The 20,984-nt window shown below is 47.6% G+C and overlaps 1 protein-coding gene across 2 annotated transcripts in view; it reads left to right on the top strand.

Annotated features, from left to right (window-relative positions):
* LOC146206224 (aurora kinase-like) overlaps positions 1 to 20,984 on the top strand; it is an 880,154-nt gene that overhangs the window by 392,759 nt on the left and 466,411 nt on the right. Inside the window, exon 4 of one of the 2 annotated variants that reach the window (XM_084590847.1) lies at positions 3,933 to 4,265. The exons of the other annotated variant lie outside the window; for it this stretch is intronic. Coding sequence (XP_084446973.1) covers positions 3,933 to 4,030 — 98 coding nt within the window. The 3' untranslated portion in view covers positions 4,031 to 4,265. Of the gene's footprint in view, positions 1 to 3,932; positions 4,266 to 20,984 lie in introns of those variants that run through there. 2 annotated transcript variants of the gene reach the window in all.

Below are 20,984 nucleotides of genomic sequence, written 5' to 3'. Positions count from 1 at the left end.
CACGGCTCGGGATTGAATCTCCGGCTCGTCGCTGGCCTTTACTGACACCCTACCTTTACTTCATTCGGCGTGTCAAGGGAGGAATCGGGAGGTAGATGATTAAACGATGGGTAGAAATTGCATGGTTTAATGGTGCTATTTGACCGCAGAAGCGAGATGTCGGGCTAATTTCTAAGTTAAGTAAATAAAAAAAATGTATTACTTAGGGAATGTCTCAGTTTTAAATTTTCTCCACACCACCTGTTGCTCTCTGGAGAGTGAGCTGTATGGTGTTTTCCCGAGTCTGTAGTGTGTGGTGTAATCGTAGTATGAGGAGCAGCTGTAACGAAGCAGTTGTTTTTTTTTCTTTCCAAGCGGTAAATGAATCCGACGTTGGCAGTGATCAATACCATTTTTCGACCGGAAGCTGCATTTGTATCCAGTCGATGTCGTACTGTGTGGCATTTCCGCCAACTCTGCCAGTGTTGAAGGGCAAGGAAGCAAGTGCTGTCTGAGCGGCCAGAGATGGGAATCTCTGGGCTCGTATGCGGTGTGCTGGAAGTCAGCGTGTTCCCTGTGTCGTAGCTCTGTCCTTCCTGCGTGAAAGTTTGCCGTCGCCAACTGCCCATCTGGTTTCGCTGGCTGTACACCCGCTCGGGTAGTCTGCGTTTTGGCTGAACACTCCATGCCTGTGACGCAAACAAACTGCAAAGACTTGCGCCCTGCTGTCCCCTTTCTTCAGCAACATACTACTGCCAGATTTACCGTGTGCGTCCAGCGAGCTTGTACGCGTACTCCCGTACCGATGCTGCGGGAGGTGTGGCAGTGGTTTAGGCAATGGTTTATAAAATAATAATAAGGAAGGAAAAGAACGTTGCCGGCCGCGGAAACTGCTATCGAATATCTTCAGCACCCGAGCTGCGGCCCGCGAGAATTCGGGGACACTTTGGCGACTGAAGTGATGAAAGGCGAAAGCCTGAGTGCTGCACTGTTGCGCAAGTAGCGATGAAAGCTGCTACGAGTAAGCGAGCGACTACTCGTTCACATTCTGCGAGTGCATTTATACAGTGAATTCTGCTTGGCAGCGACGAGATCGCGTTCCTTTTATCTTCACAGTTGTTCTACATTTATTGTTGTGTGGTTATTTTACCGGGTCCGCGTAATGAATAAAATTAATTACGTAAACATCACTAATTTAATTATTCAATAATAAGGGTTTTGAAATTGATTTGTAATTATTCAATTAATAATAACTAAGAATTAGTAATTAAGTAATTGGTTAGTAATTAATTAGTAATTGATTACTGATCGCCACATGACCACATAAGGCACGCATTTGCGCATACTGTGGTGCTCTGTGATTGGTCGAGACCTCGATGACGTCATCACGTCTCGAGCAATCAAAGCTGCCGCAAAAGCGTGACACTTGCTGACAACGATGAGGCAATAAAGGCTTTCGCCTTAAAAGGGTTAGGGAGAGGATAGCGTAGAGAAGTAGAGAGGGGAGCGATATCAAGAAAGGACAGAGCGAGCTTTGCATAGGCGTGCGCAGGGTTCTGCACTAGGGTGAGCGACGGTACACCGCAGCGCCCCCCCCCCCCCTCCTTCTTCCTTCAAAGTCCCAACGGCTACAACGCAGCACTAAGATCAAGATTCATTATTTAACATTTATTTTGACGTGATGCAATTGAAACATAACGAGTAGTGTGCGTTTAAAATTAAAATAAGCTTCACCGTGGACACAGAATTTAAAACCATACGCGACGACGCGCTCTCACAACGCGGTTACTTGAGTGTGCGTGCGTGCGTGTGTGTGCGTGCGCGTGCGCGCGCGCGCTCGTGTGTGTGTGTGTGTGTGTGTGTGTGTGTGTGTGTGTGTGTGTGTGTGTGTGTGTGTGTGTGTGTGTGTGTGTGTGTGTGTGTGTGTGTGTGTGTGTGTGTGTGTGTGTGTGTGTGTGTGTGTGTGTAAAAAACTTTATTTCAGGGAGGAAGCTCGAGGTAGCCGGGGCAACCTGTCGCAATCAATGGGTGGGCTCCTCATTACAGAAGCTATAGTGAACTAGAATACTTTCTAGTGGCGCGAACGGAAGGAAAATGGACGCCTCTTGCACGCCGGACGCCACTGACCGCCGCTGGTGGCGCTGCAGTTAGCGCCGCCGTACAGGGTGGTGACACCCTTTGGCATGCCCCGCGCCACCGCACTCTCCGCGCTCGCCATCTTGGGGCAAGTCGCTTCGTGCAGTTGCTGCAGAGTGTCCGAAGCGGTTGTATTCTGCGCTGGGCGATTGTACTGTGTTCAGTCATGCAAACTAGCATGCCAGGCTTTTGGGTTCCATTCTGTGCTGGCTCAGCAAAAAAAGAAAAAAAGGGGCCAGATGATTTTGTTTTCCACGAGATAAGAGACGGAGAAATGTATGGGAGACGAAAGTGAAGCGTGAAGACTGGACGGCGAATGGCAATGCGAAGATCTGCGAAGTAAGCCACAATACCTGTGCTGCTTTTATGCATCCATAAAATTTCTTTTGAGCGAATAGGTGCATTTCGATTGTGTAAAAACGGTCTAGTGCAGACACAGACCACTAGAAAGATGACACACACACACAAGTGCCTGCGTATGTGCGTGTGTCGTGTTTCTTGCGGTCTGTATCTGTTTATACGAAAGCGTTTTACAAGATATTTTTGTACTTTTATAATGCAGTTACCCACTCCTGTTTGGAATGACATTATCTCACGCCGCTTCACCCATCTGCTTGTAAGCACGAGCTTTGTGCGGTTTTTGGCTTCCCAATCTAGCATCGTGCGCAACAGATTTTGGTCTGCCTTCTTCGACGTTGAAGCAGGTCGAAGCATCGCATTGCCTGGCATCGGGAGTAGCGCGGCGTGTTTGTTAAGTCTAAATTTAGAATTTTCAGCGTACGTGATGACTTATAAGCTAAATATATGGACAGTTGCATCTGCTATGCTGTAGTCACTCGGGAAAATTTAGTGTAACTTTCAGTGAGTGACACTCGACCTTAGTATCATTCGCGTAATGTCACACAATAATATCTGTTGTTGAGGATCTCCCTTTCTGTGTTCATAGCCGCACCAAGAATATGCAGAGAAGGTCGAGCCTGGTATTTGTCAAAGGAATGCACCATTGCGCCCTTTCGATCGCTCCCCTTTACACTCGATCTTGAAAGCTAACGTCAACCACCGAGGCTTCAGATTCACACGGATTACATTCCCTCTCCCCTTCTCGGGAAATAATACAATGGAGAGCGACGGGTGGCATTTCACCTCGTGACAGAGTAGGAAGTGAAACGCAGTTTGGAACAATTACTTTGGTCGCAAAACAAAAAAGAAACTTCCCGTGAGTGGGCCCGCTGGAATTTGGCAAGTGGGCTTATCGCTAGTACAACATTTCGCGAAACAGAGATAACAGGTCCTCTGAAGCTGCTTTTTTTTTTTTAATTATACATAGGAGCAGTTTTTCGCGAGGTTTGTGAGATTCGAAATGATATAAAAAGTTGGGTTCTCATGAAAATTAGGTCGTTTTAAGTATATTATTGGCAGCTCGACAAGTCACAAAGAAACTGATCTCGTGAGCTGGAAGGTGTAGCGGCATCATCTTGTGAAAGCGGTCATGAGGAAGCAAGGTGCTTGCGCAGTAGAAAAGTTCATCCCGAATGCAGCTTTTCCTTCCCTGTGTAATTAATTATGCATCGCAAGACGATGTGTCACCCTGTTGTCCCCGCAAGTACTCGTCTGAGGTTAAGCCAAATTTAGGTGAAGCTAAATTTGACCGCCTGTCACCCGAATTTGTGCTGTCTCTTGCTTGGCATCCATAGAAAAATTGTGCTATCGCACATGTAAATATCGCATTGCTTCCATAATGTTTTTATTATTTCATTTATTTGCGTGCACACTACAAAATACGCAAAATGACTGTTTCGTCGCCTATCTCATTTCAGCGCCAGTTCGAGGGCAAACACAGTGTATGGACGGCGGCTCCTCAAGTCAACGGCTGTCTCGACATCGTTGGATTGCGTGTAAAAATTTATCAGAATAAAACGACATCTGCCATTTGAAGAGTCTAGTAAAATCCGTTAAATGCCTTATCGAACAAACCATTCCGATTCCAGTGGTTGATTGCGCGGAACACCCAAAGCTGATCAGCAGACTGTTAGAGCAGTTTGGGACGATGCGCTTGCACATTTACTTGAGTTGGCGAATTCAGCCAGAAAAATAAAATGATGGGTACGGCAGCAAAACTGTAGCTGGCGCCAACCTTGATTAAAAGATGTCTCCTAGGCGTGCATCCAAAATCAGCTTCGAAGTCTTGATGATCATTGTTTTGGAATAAAATGCCGTGTGCATCAGCGTGCGACACGTGTCAAAGGTTGATTTACGCATCGTTTTTTGCTGTGTCTTTCTACGGTTTCTGCGATACAAATAATTTTCGATATACGGCTGACTGAAACGTAGACATGGTTGTTGATCTATAGCAATAGACTCAACTGAATGTTATGCACCTCATAAACTCATTCATGTCCGGCAGAACAAAGTGCATTGTTTTATAAAACAGCCAGTCTTCAAAATAACCGCATTTGAGCTTTCGAGACGGCGAACGAGTAAAGGTTACCATCTGCAATTTGATCATTTCCTCTTAGAACTACATCGCATACTAGCAAGCAGTATAGTTGCTTTCACATTTTTTTTTTCGAGCAAGAAAGCGCTCAGGATTGCGAGTATGTGTGTAAAAATGTTAACCAGCTGAGCCTGCTAGCGCAAGAGCGTGCTGAACAAGAAATCGGGCCGACGCTCCATAGCCCGCCGTGTCTACGCTTGCCCCAACATGGCGCCGTCGACGGCGGTGTCTCCACCCTGTACGGCGGCGCGCTACATCGAGGCACCCTAGTTTACTATAGAGTTACTGTATATGCTACCAAAGGTAGCATATACAGTAACTCTGGTTTACTAGGACCGCGTGCGCGTCCGCAAAGGGAAGTCAAGGCTTGGCGCGCCGTGCAGTTCACATTCTTGCAATTTTGCCCGCGAACTTTCAGTTCTGCCTTTCATCACAGCAACTAAGACATCTCAGCTCTTCAAAAGCACCATGTGCAGTTCGAAATGGCCAGTAAAAAGGACCAACTCGTACTGTTTTGCTCCGAGATGCCGAAGCTCGGCTATCCGGGTGCTCCAGTCACCTTTGTTTGTTGCTACGAGGGACAACAAACATCGCAGAAAGTGGAAACGAAGCTTGTGAAGGCAGGAAAAGCCTCTCACGGAAACATCGACAGTGTGTGAGCATCATTTCGAGCCGCATCTCATCCTGCTGCGTGACTACGCACATATATGATCAATGGCAGAAGTGAGGATATACCGCGTGAAAAGTCATCACTGGCACCTGATGTGGTGCCTATGCACTCTTGCCGGGTTGTCCGGCATACATTACCGTCAAACCCATAAAGCCAAGGCTGGATGTGGGCAATATTGATGCTGCAGAGAGTTGTGCTCAGTGCAGATTCTTGCTATTAAGCCTGTGGCACCAAACGAGAGCCGACATATTTTATACCGGGTGTCCAAGTTAACTTCGGCCAAGGATTAAAAATAAATCATTTGAGATAGGCCAGAGAAACCACTTGCTGACAGCCACCTGGCGCACCAGGTCTGAACAAAAGGAAGACTTCGGGGAAGAAAGCTTCGACTGTTTGCGTGATCTCGAATACTACCACTGGCTCAATAAAACAGACAGCTGAGATTAAATTAAATTCAATTCCGCGTAGTCATGGTATGTCCTTGGATCTCTAGATGGTACATTTATTTAATCATTTATTCATCCTTCATATCATACCCTACTGATGCCCTAAGACAATAAATATCGATAAAAAAAAAACGGTGCAGGCAATTTTTCATTTTGCAATTCTAATTTACTAAGTATTTCTTTCAAACAAATGTGATTTGCAAAGTTGGGGAGGCCCTTCTGAAACCCTCATTTCATTTATTCCCGATAAGGAAAACCTCACGTGCATAGTTTTCCCACCTCTTTAGAAAGCCCGCGAAATAATAAAAAAATATCACGTGACTGACGCACTCATGCGCTACGATATTGTGGTGCTCTCAACCGTGCATGGTTTGAGTGACAGAAATTAGTGGCGGCCGTGACTAAACAGCCCAGTCTCAGTACAGGCTGATAATTTTTGTATTTCGCGGGCTTTCTTTAGAGCTTGGAAAAACGATGAGGCTTTCTTTATCGGAAATAAATGAAATGAAGGTTTTAGAAGGCGCTCTCAAATTCTGCAAACCCAGTTATTGTCTAAATGCAATAGTTAGTAATTGAAATATAATTACTAATTACTTAACTTCAAAATAAAAAATTGCCTGGGGTGAGCCAGTTGGCTGGCAGCTGTATACAATTGTGGTCTGTCTATCCTACCTCAAACTAACTGTGAGAAAGGCTTTAAGCTTTTTTTGAAAAGAAAAAGATAAGTCACATGTATTAAACTGGGCTAATTTTACTAACTTTAAGGACAACAGAGGCCTTTTGTACCCTTCGAGTGATACCAGTTTGTGGCTGACCTTGAGAATGTGTTTACAACCTGCTTCAGTCTAAATTCAAGCAGACAGCTTGTACTCAGTATGCTACTGGCCAATCAAGCCTGCTAACTTGGGTGCTCTGACTACTGTCAAATTGGTGCAGCTGAAATCATTGCTTAACTATCCTCATGCACTTTTTCACAAAATGCATTAACCAGCGCAATGTCAAGCTTCAAAGCACCTGAAGATGAGCAGATGGATGCTCTTAGGACTGTTTGTGTAGTCAATAATTTCACAAAACAACTCATTGTTGATGGCTTTTGTCCCATGCACTCAAATAAAATAAAACAGCAGTGGAGAAGCCTTGTGAAGTATCTAAACAAAACTGCTCTGCCCTCCGCATGTATGTATTTTTGGCATATATGTTATGTATATGAGATGATGAAAGGATTTTAACACCTGGCTTACAGCGGTGATTTATAACAGATATTGTTGCTGTGAACAGAGAATAATGGTGACGCCACAGAATATCGCCGGCTGATTCGTTTCAAAGCGTAGGATTTTTTTTTTCATGACCACTTTGTCAAAAAAAAAAAACAAAAAAAACATGTAACAGCCTGAAGCTGCTCCTCACTTTACCAGTTGGCAAATTTCCTAACGCTAAGCAGATATTACGCTAAAATGAGCATTCATGGTTACCAGTGGATACCGAATAGCGCAGTGTAATATAATCATCATTATTGGCTAAAGGAAAGTTACTGTGGCGTGGTTGGAGAGATGCGAGAACCCGTGCGTGAGCACGATGCCTGGCCACTCTGCTACCAGTCTGCTGCTGACAGCTGACTTGGCTCTGTAATAAAGCGGGCTCTGCAGGGCTCAAAAATATACCTGTCCCGTACGAATTAATGTGCTGTAATGATTTACAGTGCGCGATAACTCGTCCCGCATGAGCTGTAGCAGACGGCAGAGAAATAAGAGAGCTTTCACCCTAGTGCAACGGCGAAAACCCGAATAATGTCGAATGAAACGCCTTCTATTATGGGTGGAGGTCCACATACGTCGGCATAGGGAAAAACAAACACCACTTTTACTGAATAGGCGCACAAAAGCATTGGTACTATGTTGCACTATTGCAAGAAAGCATTGAAAAGTCGACTAGAAGATGTTGCAGTGGCGCCATCTGGCGGTGTCAATGAAAATCGGCGTGCCCGAGCGCCGTCGTTCGCGCCAATAGAAAGTATTCTAGTTCACTATAACAGAAGCCCATTGGCGACCGCCGCGGCTCGGGCTCGGTGGACCAGGGCCTTCTGGCTTTCCAGGTCGGAGCAGCCGAGTAGGGCTGCCTCCCAGTCCTCCCGGGTGGGGTTGGGTTTGGGGAAGAGGTTCGGGGTTGACTGGTATGCCCACACCATGTGGAAGACGTCCGAAGACTTCTCCGCACAGTGCGGGCATTTTCCTGTACACTCAGGAACAAAGTGTCTTAAAACTGCCGGGCACAGCAGCGTTTTGGTGTAAAGGCGGAGGAGTGTGCGTTCCTCCACCTTTGTAAGGCCCTTACAAGGCTTGGGATAAATTGCATGCCGAATTGAAATAATTCAGTAATTTCTCGAAAAGTGAGAGCCGGATTGGGTTCGGGATCCGTGTCAAAAGACTGAAGGCTTTGCTCGGAGAGTGAGCGCGTGGGCGGCGTCGTCTGCCATTGCCTTCAAGGCCCATGTGAGCTGGAGCCCATACAATCGTTCAAGACGCGAGGGCCCCGAGGTAGTCACTGTTTTGAAGGATGCGGTGCGCAAAGAGGAATGTACCCCTGTTTAATATTTCTGCAGGCCCCTCTCGAGTCGGTGATGATGACTCGCGAGTCCTTGTCTGCGGCGGCTAACGCGATGGCAACTTCTTCCGCATGTGTTATGTCTTGAGCTCGGAACGTTAGGCCATTCACCGTGATTTTTTGATGGACGACTGCGGCCGTGTAACCCCCCCCCCCCCCCCCCCCCCCCCCCGTGGTGAGAGCCGGAGGCGTCCACGTAGAAGATTCCGTGTTTGTTCCCATAGTGACGGGCCAGTGCCTCCGCCCGCGCAGGCGCCTGCCACTGTGGTCGTTCGGAAGACGGCGTATCTCCAGATTTCAGGAATGCGTACGCGCTCTTCCGTAAGTGTTGGGTGGTGGATGTGTAGTCGGGCTAATAGACGGCGTCCCGACAGCGTTTTTGAAAGCCTTGTGTATTGATTGGCCAAGTGCGCCTCCCGGAGCTCCGCGAATGTGTTAACCATCCCCAGGCCCATGAGGCGCTGGTTGGATTTTTGATCGGGAGATCGAGGGCACGCTTGTGCATCTTTCTGAGAATCATTCCAAGAGCGTTCTCATCAAACCTGCATAGGTGGAGGCAAGGAGTCCAGTAGAGGACTCGACTGGTCACGAATGCATGCGCCAGCCGCAAAGCGTCTGTGCACCGTAACCCGCCGCGTTTGTTGGAAATCCGGCGGACCATCCGGCCCACCTGTTCCGTCACATTGCGCAGTTTTGCTAGTGTTGTATCAGCCCATCGATATTTGTGGATAAGGAGATTAGTCATGGATAGTTCCAATTTAGTGGTGCGCTTAGGCGACGGGCGAATGCGCACAAATTCGGATTTGGACGGTGAGCATTGAAGGCCGCAGCGGCGAGCGTAAGCGTCCACGATCTCCGCCGCTTGCTGTAGGTTGCCCTCAATGTCTCCAACCGATCCGTGTTTGGCCCAGATGTTTATGTAGTCAGCGTACAGCGCGTGCTGGATGCCTTCGACCTTCGCCAGCTGAGCCGGGAGTTTCATCATGGCCATATTGAAAAGTAATGGCGATAGGATCGACCACGCCACGACCTGTAAGGTTCCTTTCGTTCCCAGTTTATATGGTCCGTGCTCTTCGCCTTGTATTCGGATGAAAGACTCGATCCGAGAGACGTTGCTTGATAAACTGAAATGTGCTATGTCCACAGTTCGTCTGGGAGAGATGGTCATAATGATTTCATGTGTGACATTGTGGAAAGCCTCCTTCAAGTCAAGGGCGAGTACTGCCTTATCGTTGAAGGGATATTCGACAGGGTTGGGAATTTCTCGGTTGAGTTGAAGCAGAACATCCTGAGCGGACCTTTGCGGGCGGAAACCGAACATGGTGTCTGCGAATGTATGTTCATTTTCCAGAAACCCAGACAGCATGTCCCGCACCATGGTCTCCATCAGCTTTCCCGCACAAGACGTGAGGGAAATGGGGCGGAGGTTTGCCGGCTTTCGGAATGAGAGTTACCAGGGCGGTCTTCCATTCAATTGGTAGAGGTGCCTCACCAAGCCAGATCGAGTTGATGAAAGCGAGGAGGGTTTCGTAGGCGGGGTCGGGAAGATTGGCAAGCAGTTTCACAGTTATCTTGTCCCGGCCCGGTGCCGTTCCTCGTTTCATTTTTGCCAGGGCCACCTTCAGGTCGTGCAACTGGAACGGTTGATCCAGATCCGTGTTCTCTGAACCTGCATACGAGTACGCGGGTTCCTTGTGGTCCTGCTTAGTGCAAAGATACTGGTCGCACAGTTTACATGCTAATTTTCATGTATTTCCATCGTAGCTATGAATAGCTCGTTGGAGATGTTTTTGTGTCTCGGCGCGGGTTTGAGTCGGGCCAATTAGGGCGCGGAAAAGGCGCCATGTGTGCTCCGGCTCGACATTTTTGTGGCCGCCGTGTTGCAGCAGTCTACCCAGTTCGAGTCGGCGAGTTGGGCCGCGTACTCTGTCGCTCGCTGAATGAGCTCGACGATACGAATTTTGAGCTTTCTGTTATGTTTTTGGCGGCGCCATCTGCGGACGAGGCTGTGTCGCGCTTCCTAGAGGTACAGAAGGTGGTTGTCCACCTCTGGAGTGGTACCCCGCCGGGGTGGCGCAGTGGTTACGGCGCTCGACTACTGTTCCCCAGGACGCGGGATCGAATCCCGGCCTCGGCGGCAGCTTTTCGATGAAGGCGAAAAGCAAGGCGCCCGTGTGCTGTGCGATGTCAGTGCACGTTAAAGAACCCCAGGTGGTCGAAATTTCCGGAGTCCTCCACTACGGCGTCTCTCATAGCATGAGTCGCTTTGGGACGTTAAACCCCACAAACCAACCAACCAACCTCTGGAGTGGTCTCCGAGAGCTGAATTTGTGTTTCCACCGAACGAAGGTGTGTAACCAATCCTTGTGCCCACGCGTGGTATCCTTGTTCGTGGATTGAGGCCGAATTGATGTAGCTTTGCTGGAACTTATTCCAGTCGGGGAGCCGAGCTTGTGCGTGAGGTCTTGCCAATGGTTTAGCCCTTACGGTGGTATTGATAAAGCAGTGGTCACTACCGAGAGTTTACTCGGTGTTGATCCATTCTGCGTGTACAATGTTTTTTGGTAAAAGTGAGATCCGGACATGCATCCCGGGTCACTGAATTACCCATCCGCGTTGGATATGCAGGGTCAGTGTGAAGAGTCAGGCCCAGCGTGGACGCGAGTTCCGCTAGCTTGCGTCCCCGCTTCTCTTCACGCACGTATCCCCAGAGTGTAATATGGGCGTTGAAATCACCTACAATCACCAGGGGGTCCCTGCCCACAGCCTTTAGAGCGCGGCTAAAGAGTGCTGCGAATGTGACATTTTTGAGTCTGGGAGAACAGTAGATGTTGTGTACGTGGAGTGGTGCAGCTTGTTTCCTGAGCGGAAGAAGTGTCACCATCACTTATAAATATTCAGTGTGAAGTCCCAAGTCAACTAGATCAGCCGCATAATTTTTATGGACGCAGACGCAGGAAGAAGCGTCCTGCTGAAAGGGGATGTAATCCCTGGCTCCTGGAGGGCAACCACCGCGGGAAGAGAGTCGAAGAGAGTCCTCGATACAGGTCAGGGTAGAGCTTGCGGTCTAAGCGAACAGCATTGTAATATTCGCTGATGGTGGCGCAAAGAGACAGCTAGTATCGCCCCCCCCCCCCCCTTCAAGGATCTTGGCCAGGGGATGAACGGTACCCGGCGCACACGTCCTTCGGCGGATACAGCTGCATACACTCATAACCCCTGCACGGCTGTATCTGTACAAATTCCGTCGTGATCCATCAAGCGGTAACCGCATGAGGCGACAACCCCTAGCGATCCGTCGCGCGACGCTACCGCCAACGCCTGTCGTTCTCACTGGTGTACCGCACTGAGCGACGGGGCTCAGCGACAGAGAGGCGCGTTTTCAGAGTTGCTCTGTTACCGCCGCCTCGTCATTCGGTCAAGGGGAGTGCAATCACGCTATATCCCATTTCTAACACTAAACAGCATGAAGTACGATAAAACACTGATGCAATTTCTTGTAACGCATTGTTTTTTAAAGGGTCACAGCGCAGCGGTGCGCTACTACACTGCGATGCCGACTTGCATTGTTCTCCTGCTCCTTTCGAAAATTAACAATATCTAGCCACGCTAACCTTTTTCTTTCTTTTATTACCAAGCTTTTAATGAATTATCTCGATGCACTCATATATACACGGATCAGATGAAGTGAGCGCGTGAAGGCACCTGGTTCTTCGCCCAAACAGGACTAGGAAAACAAACTTCACACTCAATAAAAAGAAAAAACGCCAGAACGGAAGTTGAGCACCCTAGAGCCCTCTGCGATTGGCTGCCTCGCGAGCTGCTTCCGGGCAACACGCGAAATTTTCTAAAAACCCAGAAACCGAGCGACAGTGACGAGCGGCAATGCTTTGGCGGCCCTCAGCCCGTCGCGCGGCATGTCGCCGCGAATTGTCGTCTCATGCGGTCAGCGCTTCATGCCCCAACTGCCCTTCCCCTTATGCCAACTTTTCCCCCTTTCTATTTTCATGCCCGGCTGCATTGCAATCGGGTTTCTTTCCCACGCCCTCCCATACTATCTGGACCTGGGTGAACTCTTGGTGCTGAGGGTGAAGAACAACAGCGCCTGCTCCTCCAGCAAGCCATCGATGTATTAGGTGCTACTACTACTACTACTCGATACAGGTAAATATGGCAAGCTAGCCGTTCTAGTAATGCAACACCAAGAGTCCTCAGCTGCCACTGTCGTAAAAACGAAAAAAAAAAGGGGGGGGGGGCGGCGGCAGAGTAAAGGTATGGGGCAGATTTGGCGCCCCCCCCCCCCCCCTTTTAGAGCATTACAGGGGCGTCCACCCCCCCCCCCCCCCCCCCCCCCCCCCCATAGTTTTCTAAGTGGGGCGTCTACCGTCACTCTCTCGGACCTGTGCCGTCGCTTGTGCAGGGGGTCATACACATTTTTCAATTGTCGAGTAATTTCGACTAATTTTCATTTCTGTCCCATGGCGATGCTTGTTTTGTTCCTTAAGCGCACAATATTTTGTGTGTGTTGCTACTCCATCACATCAGTGTAAATGTTTTATAACCATTCCTCATCTTCGCGTTGTGTTCTGGCTGTAGGGGCCTTGAAAAAAGAAGGGGGGGGGGGGGGGGGGCTGCGGTTAAACTGCGCTCCTCGCAATGTAGAACCGTGCGCACGCTATATGGCCGTCGTGTTGGTTATATGATCAGAATGCACGTTGCCCGATTGTGTGTAAGGATGCTCGAAACCACGCCTACTTCGTGTCACGAAAGTTATGTTCAGGGGCGTATAGCCAGGAGGGAGGGCTGATGGGACTTCAGCCGCTCACGAAATATTTTCATACTGGCATACACTGCAGAGAAAAACAACCTACGGCGCCAGAAATCATTCTGGACTTTGTCTTCAATGTCTTTGTCGCGCTCAAAAAGGCATTTCGGCGCGAATAAAAACGTTAAATCAAAAGTAGTACATGGTGCCGTACAAACGTGACACGCCACACTCTTAGATATGCTGGACTTTTCTGGTACGCAGCGAAGTCCGATGCATGGAGGAAGAAAAAAACTAGAATGGCGCATGCCGACGCCGCCGACCAATTTTCTCTGACGCCGCTGCCTTCTCTCTCTCAGTGTCCTTGTTCCTATGCATGCTCCGGCGGAAAGACTGTCAATGTGTTCTGCTGAAAGTTCGCGTCTGTTGGTAACACTTTCTAGTGTACAAATGTTGCATTATAATCAGTGTTATAGCGATTGAATTGAAGGACTCTGGTTACAGGCATACTGGAGAGAACTGCCGGTAAACCTTTCATCTACGGGTCCGTCAGGAAGGCTGCGCATTCCTAATAAACGCTAATTGCATGCCTAGGAAACTGGCTGTGATGCATTTTCAGTGTTCATCTGCTAAATTAAATTATTTTAGTCCGAACAATACATGCGCAATATACTAGATGGAACGAAAGCCCCGGGCGGCATTATTCTTCCGTACAGTCCTTACATCCTGCGTGCAACATTGATGGCGCAGTTGGGAAGTGGCAGGTTGGCGACAGGTGGCTTGTAGCAGGTAGCTCGATACGGAGGAGACCACGCAGCGACGTAAGCCCCCATCGAAGAAAAGTTCTGGCTACTCCACTGCTCATGCTCTGGCTACCGCGATAGTTCAGCGACATTTGCATCAATGCCGTCAAAGAGCATCTCGCTACGACCTTGCTGCTTTACTCCGAGCTGCATGGTAACCAACTTTATATTTTTTTTTTCATTTGCGTTTAGTTCAACGGTTGCATATTAAACCTCCGGTTTCTTTTTTTTTTTTTTTCCTTTTTTTTTACCGACGACAGTATTTCCTTGTGCAGTATGGGCGTCGCGCTATGGGCACATTGCCAGTAAATAATCACCTTAAAATGAATGCTCAAGGCTGAGAAACAAATCAAGATAAACTAGAACTGAGTTTTGAACCTACCAGGATACTACATATTGTGCTACCGAAAAAAGTTGGTAACCAGTTCGTATTAAAAATAATATTCGCTTAAAACGGTGTCTCCATTCGGAAACACCGAAGAGCGTCCACCGAATAATCGATAAATAAAAACAGTAAAGTGCGGACCACTGCAAACCATTGACCCAATAGCGACGGCACTTCAGCATTGGCTGCAGGACGCAGCTAGTGTGCAGCGAGTGGCGATGGCTATCGTCGACAGCGAGAACAGCTTGCTTAACGATTTCTGTGGCTGGCCCCTCGCTGCTTTCGTGTACTGCAGCCGCCATGCTGACGTCCGACTAATTAAAATGCAAGTCTATAGAATACGGTCCCTGGACTACCTCGATCACCACACCCTGACGGGCGATAAAGGTTCTCGACCGTGGCCACAGCGCTCAGTGGGCCATGAGTGCCTACAAAGCACTATTTTGTTAGCTGCAAACGTAGTGCTTGCTTGACAATCTGTCACCGTCTTCTTCACCCCTTCTCTCTTTCCATTTTCTGTCTTCTTATCTCTTTTCCTTAGTCCAAGGTATCTGATTGGAACATCCTTCAGTTTAACCCCCCTGCCTTCCATCGTGCTCTCTCTTTCTCTCTACTTCACGAAGTGCTTTGGCGCTTTGGCTCGCCACGGGCCTGCTGCAGGACCTGCTGGCCCTCTTGCGGTAGATACCGCAAAAGGCTTAAAAAAAAAAAAAAGTGCTCTCTCTCTCTCTCTCTCTCCATGGAACATGAAAATGTAGCGAAAATGTGGCTTAACGCATGCCCTATGAAGGACACCAAACTGGAGGCGTTCATATTGAATTAGATTTCTCAGGGATCCTTAACGTACGATAACATCGAGCTGGTCAGGGGAGCCTTTTCGTTTCGCGTCCCTCCAGCCATGCATAGCCGTGTGCTGACAGCAACCACGACGGATGAACGTGTTGTGTAAGAGGTGCCGTAGCCAAGGGCTCCGAATAGTTTTGACCACCTGGGGATCTTTTAACGTGCACTGACATCGCACAGCACACGGACACCTTTGCGTTCCGCCTCCATCGAAACGCGGCCGCCGCGCAAGTAGAAGAAATTTTAGGACACACTTTTACCAGCGGCTGAATGCTTATTGCTTATAAAAGTCAATAACTAGATTGCTCGTCAACTTAAAGAAAATGTAAATGCAAATTGGCTTATATATAGGCGCAGTATTAGTCACACTTCTCGGTTCACACCTGAACCGTACTGTAAGTGAAGGTGGAAAGGGGAAGTGGAAGATATATATTGGTTTATTGTTACTCAGGCTAAATGAGAGACGCCGTATGGCTCCCGAATAATTTCGACCACCTGGGGATCGCACAGTACACGGAAACATTTGTGTTTCGCCTCCATCATGGTCTGGTTTGAACCCGGGTACCCCTGTTCAGTAGCTGTCCATCTTAAACACTGAGCCACCGCGGCGTGTAGCATTAACTTTTTCTGGCTCGCTTTTTGTTTTTACCAATGGGAAGCTCATAGCCGCGCACAAAGAGTTGCACGTAAAAGTGTTTTGAAATAGAGGAAAAGTTCTCTAAAGCTCTTTCGGCTGAGGAAATCCCGCGCGAATGTGGCTTCTCGTGATGGATTGTAACACGGCCACGCCAGATAGAGCTTGCAGAAGCATGACATGATTTTTGTTTTGTGTACCTCTAAAATAACAGCCGTGTATTTGATGTGGTTCTTTTACTTGCACCTAGCGACAAAGTGCAAGACGAATAGCGCAGACAACTTCGACATTTTTGCCCTAGACACTGCATACCCAGTTGCGAAAGTTACCATTGATGGATTGCTTGAAAGCCTTTATTTAACGTTAACTTGAAGAGCCAGTGGCCGGTATTCTTATTTCAGAATGCCGATGGCTGTGTGATGACTCGAGCTACTTAAAGTGGTCCTGGGTCCACACTGGCCATGAGGAGATGGAGGCACAGGCTCGGAATATAATTTTTAACATATTTAATTAAAACATCTGGCTCAATGTCGCTTACGGCTCGCTGTCCGTGGGCTGCGTCGCTGCTTCGGCGTGATGCGGCACGGACTTTGGACCCTACATAGTATAGTGAACTAGAATACTTTCTAGTGGCGCGAACGGAAGGAAAATGGGCGCCTCTTGCCACGGCCGGTCTCGAGGGAGAGTGTGTTTCTCTCCCTCGAGACCGGCCGTGCTCTTGCACGCCGGACGCCACTGACCGCTGCTGCTGGCGCTGCAGTTACGTTTACTAGATGAGTAACAGATGGGCAGCTAAAGTATTTAAATACCTGTACCTAAAAAGCGTTGACTCACAATGGAGGAAAAGAACTAGGAAACTAACTAGTAAGTATGCTAGTAACAAGGACGGAGAAATAAAGAGCATTAAGCAACAGGTGAAAAACACAGAAGGTAAAAATTGAATAAATTCGATGAAAAAGAAACAGAGTGTGGAATTATACCGAAAGTGGAAAATGCAGGTCAGGAAGGAAGATTTCTTTGATAACTCAAGAGGCAGTGCCCTACTTTTTGAAGCTAGATCAGGGTGCCTTAGAACACGCAGCTACAAAAGGAAATTTAACAATTGAGATGACGCATGTGCTGTATGTGGAAACTCCAGTGAAACAATTGCCCACATTATACTCGAATGTAATGGTATCCATCCGGAAGTTGGTGCAGGCGCAATCACTGTTCCTGAAGCTCTGGGGTTTAGAGATAACAGTGGCCGGGTGAATAAAGCGGCGGTGGAAACTAGCAAAAAACGACTGGTAGATTGGTGGCTTAAATTCAGAGAAGTGACATAATGTTAGTAATGTAGGAACAAAATTTAATAAATAGAATGATGGCTTAGTTAACCATTCTAAATCAATAATTAAGATATAGGGAGAAAAATGAGCATGATAGCTACTGCTACCACCCCGTTTCAAAGGGGACGCTCCTATATTCCATCCATCCATCCATCCTAGGACCGCGTGCGCGGCCGCAAAGGGAATTCAAGGCTTGGCGTGCCGTGCAGTCTGCGCATTCTTGCAATTTTACCCTCGAACTTTCAGTTCTGCCTTCCATCACAGCAATTAAGACATTTTAGTTCTTCAAAAGCACCATGCGCAGTTCAAAATGGCCAGGAAAAAGACCAACTCGCACTGTTTTGCTCCGAGATGCCGAAGCGCGGCTATCCGGATGCTCCAGTCACCTTTGTTTGCTGCTCCTAGGGACAACAAACATCGCAGAAAGGGGAAACGAAGCTTGTGAAGGCAGGAAAAGCATCTTACAGAAACATTGGCAGTGTGTGAGCATCATTTCGAGCCGCATCTCATCCTGCTGCGTGACTACGCACATATATGATCAACGGCAGAAGTGAAGATATACCGCGTGAAAAGCCATCACTGGCACCTGATGCGCTACCTATACACTCTTGCCGGGTTGTCCGGCATATATTACCGTCAAACCCGTGAAGCCAAGGCTGGATGTGGGCAATATTGATGTTGCAGAGAGTTGTGCTCAGTGCAGATTCTTGCTATTAAGCCTGTGGCACCAAACGAGAGCCGACATATTTTATACCGCGTGTCCAAGCTAATTTCAGCCAAGGATTAAAAATAAATCATTTGAGATAGGCCAGAGAAACCACTTGCTGAAAGCCACCTGGTGCACCAGGTCTGAACAAAAGGAAGACTTCGGGGAAGAAAGCTTCGACTGTTTGCGCGATCTCAAATACTACCACTGGCTCAATAAAGCAGACAGCTGAGATTAAATTAAATTAAATTCCGCGCAGGCATGGTAGCTGGCACATTTATTAAATCATTTATTCATCCTTCATATCATACCCTATACTGATGCCCTAAGACAATATCGATAAAAAAACGGTACAGGCAATTTTTCATTTTGTGATTCTAATTTACTAAGTATTGCTTTCAAATAAATGTGACTTGCAAAGTTGGGGAGAACCTTCTGAAACCCCCATTTCAATTACTCCCGATAAAGAAAACCTTACGTGCATCGTTTTTCCCACCTCTATAGAAAGCCCGCGAAATTAAAAAAATATCCAGTGACTGACGCATTCGTGCGCTACGATATTGTTGTGTTCCCAACCGTGCATGGTTTGAGCGACAAATTAGCTGCGGCCGTGACTCAACAGCCCAGTCTCAGCGCTATACAGGCTGATAATTTTTCTATTTCGCGGGCTTTCTTTAGAGCTTAGAAAAACGATGAGGCTTTCTTTATCGAAAATAAATGGAATAGAGGTTTTAGAAGGTGCTCTCAAATTCTGCACACCCAGTTATTGTCAAAAGGCAATAGTTAGTAAATTAGAAAAAATAATTACTAATTACATAAATTCAAAATAAAAAATTCCCTGGGGTGAGCCAGTTAGCTGGCAGCTGTATACAATTGTGGTCTCTCTATATCCTACCTTAAATCCTACCTCAAACGCCTTGTATAGGAAATGCATTCTGAAGACTAACTGTGAGAAAGGCTTTAATCTTTTTTTTTTTTTTAAAGAAAAAGATAAGTCACGTATATTAAACTAGGCTAATTTTACTACATTTAAGGACAACAGAGCCCTTTGTACCCTTCGAGTGATAGCAGTTTGTGGCTGACCTTGAGAATGTGTTTACAACCTGCTTCAGCCTAAATTCAAGCAGGCAGCTTGTACTCAGTATGCTACTGGCCAATCAAACCTGCTAACTTGGGTGCTCTGACTACTGTCAGATTGGTGCAGCTGAAATCACAGCTTAACTACCCGCATGCACTTTTTCACAAAATGCATTAACCAGCACAATGTTAACCTTCAAAGCACCTGAAGATGGGCAGATCGATGCTCTAGGACTGTGTGTAGTCAATAATTTCACAAAACAACTCATTGTTGATTGCTTTTGTCCCATGCACTCAAATAAAATAAAACAGCAGTGGAGAAGCCTTGTGAAGTACCTTAACAAAACTGCTCTACCCTCCTCATGTATGTATTTTTTGCATATGTTATGCATATGAGATGATGAAAGGATTTTAGCACCTGACTCACTGCGATGATTTATAACAGATATTGTTGCTGTGAACAGAGAGTAATGATGACGCTACAGAATATCGCCGGATGATTCGTTTCAAAGCGTGGGATTTTTTTTTTTTTCATGACCACTTTGTCAAAAAAACAACAACAACAAACGCAACAGCCTTAAGCTGCTCCTCACTTTACCGTGGCAAATTTCCTAACGCTAAGCAGATATCACGCTAAAATGAGTATTGCTGGTTACCAGTGGATACCGAATAGCGCAGCGTAATATAATCATCATTATTGGCTAAAGAAAAGTTACTGCGACGTGGCTGGAGAGATGCGAGAACCCGTGCGTGCGCACGATGCCTGGCCACTCTGCTACCAGTCTGCTGCTGACAGTTGAGTTGGCTCTGTAATAAAGCGGGCTCTGCAGGGCTCAGAAAAATACCTGTCCAGTACAAATTAATGTGCCGTAATGATTTACAGTGCGCGATAACTCGTCCCACATAAGCTGTAGCAGACGCCAGCGAAATAAGAGCGCTTTCACCCTAGTGCAACGGCGAAAACCAGAATAATGTCGAATGAAACGCCTTCTATCATGGGTGGAGGTGCACATACGTCGGCAGAGGGAAAAAATCGCCACTTTTACTGAATAGGCGCACAAAAGCATCGGTACTATGTCGCACTATTGCAAGAAAGCATTGAAAAGTCGACTAGTAGACGTTGCAGTGGCGCCATCTGGCGGCGTCAATGAAAAACGGCGTGCCCGAGTGTCGTCGTTCGCGCCACTAGAAGGTATTCTAGTTCACTATACTACATAGGGTTCGGGTTTTACCCCGTCCGCACAAACGATATTGATAGGCCGCGTAGCGGCGCACATAGAAGCAGCAGAAGAAGAAGAAGAGGAAGCGAGGCGCGCGCAGACTGATCCGGGTTTTCTGAGCCCTGTGCGTCCGTCCTTCATACGAAGTTCATCTGTATTAAAACCATTTCATCCGTTACATTTGGTGCTAGGCGCTGGGTAAAAGCGTTCTGGATCCGCCAGTACCTCGTCGCAGCCGTCGTGTAGCAGGTTTGCCACCTTTATCTCTTCAACAGCACCTTTCAATGGCTACCACCCGCACGACGCAGACTCATGAACAGCGACCTGAAGAGACGACGACCTTTGCCCATTAGCGAGAGCCGCGTACGTTCCACGGTGAGCCCGAAGATGACGTTGAGGAATGGCTCCGACATTACGAAAGATGCAGCAAGTACAACCGCTGGAACTCAATCGCACGTCTGTACAATGTTGTTTTCTTCCTCGCTGGCACCGCTGACTTGGTTCGACAACCATGAAGAAATGCTGACGACCTGAGACCAATTCGTTGATGAAATTACGATGTCCTTTGGGGATACCCTTGCGAAGAAGGAACGCGCTGAGGATCAGCTTTCCCAGAGAGCCCAGCTGCCCGGTGAGACATGCACACGTTACATCGAGGAAATATTGAAACTGTCGCATTGTAAACCGGCAGATGTCAGAAGAAGACAAGGTAGGGCACCTTCTCAAGGGGATTGCTGAGGATGTGTACAACGTTCTTATTTTGCGGGACACCCTTGCCACAGTAGCAGATGTCATCAAGCAGTGCCGGGCATTTGAGGCGTTAAAGGCACGTCGGATAGCGCCCAAATTTGGCCGTCTTTCTAATGTGACAACTGTTGCCGGTATCGGCATTTCGGAGGC

Source organism: Amblyomma maculatum, chromosome 1, assembly GCF_055883805.1.
Source record: "Amblyomma maculatum isolate TAMU_Amacu chromosome 1, ASM5588380v1, whole genome shotgun sequence".
Taxonomy (NCBI): Eukaryota; Metazoa; Arthropoda; class Arachnida; order Ixodida; family Ixodidae; genus Amblyomma; species Amblyomma maculatum.
The sequence above is the reverse complement of the archived record's forward strand: the minus strand, read 5'-3'. Positions and strand labels throughout refer to the sequence as shown.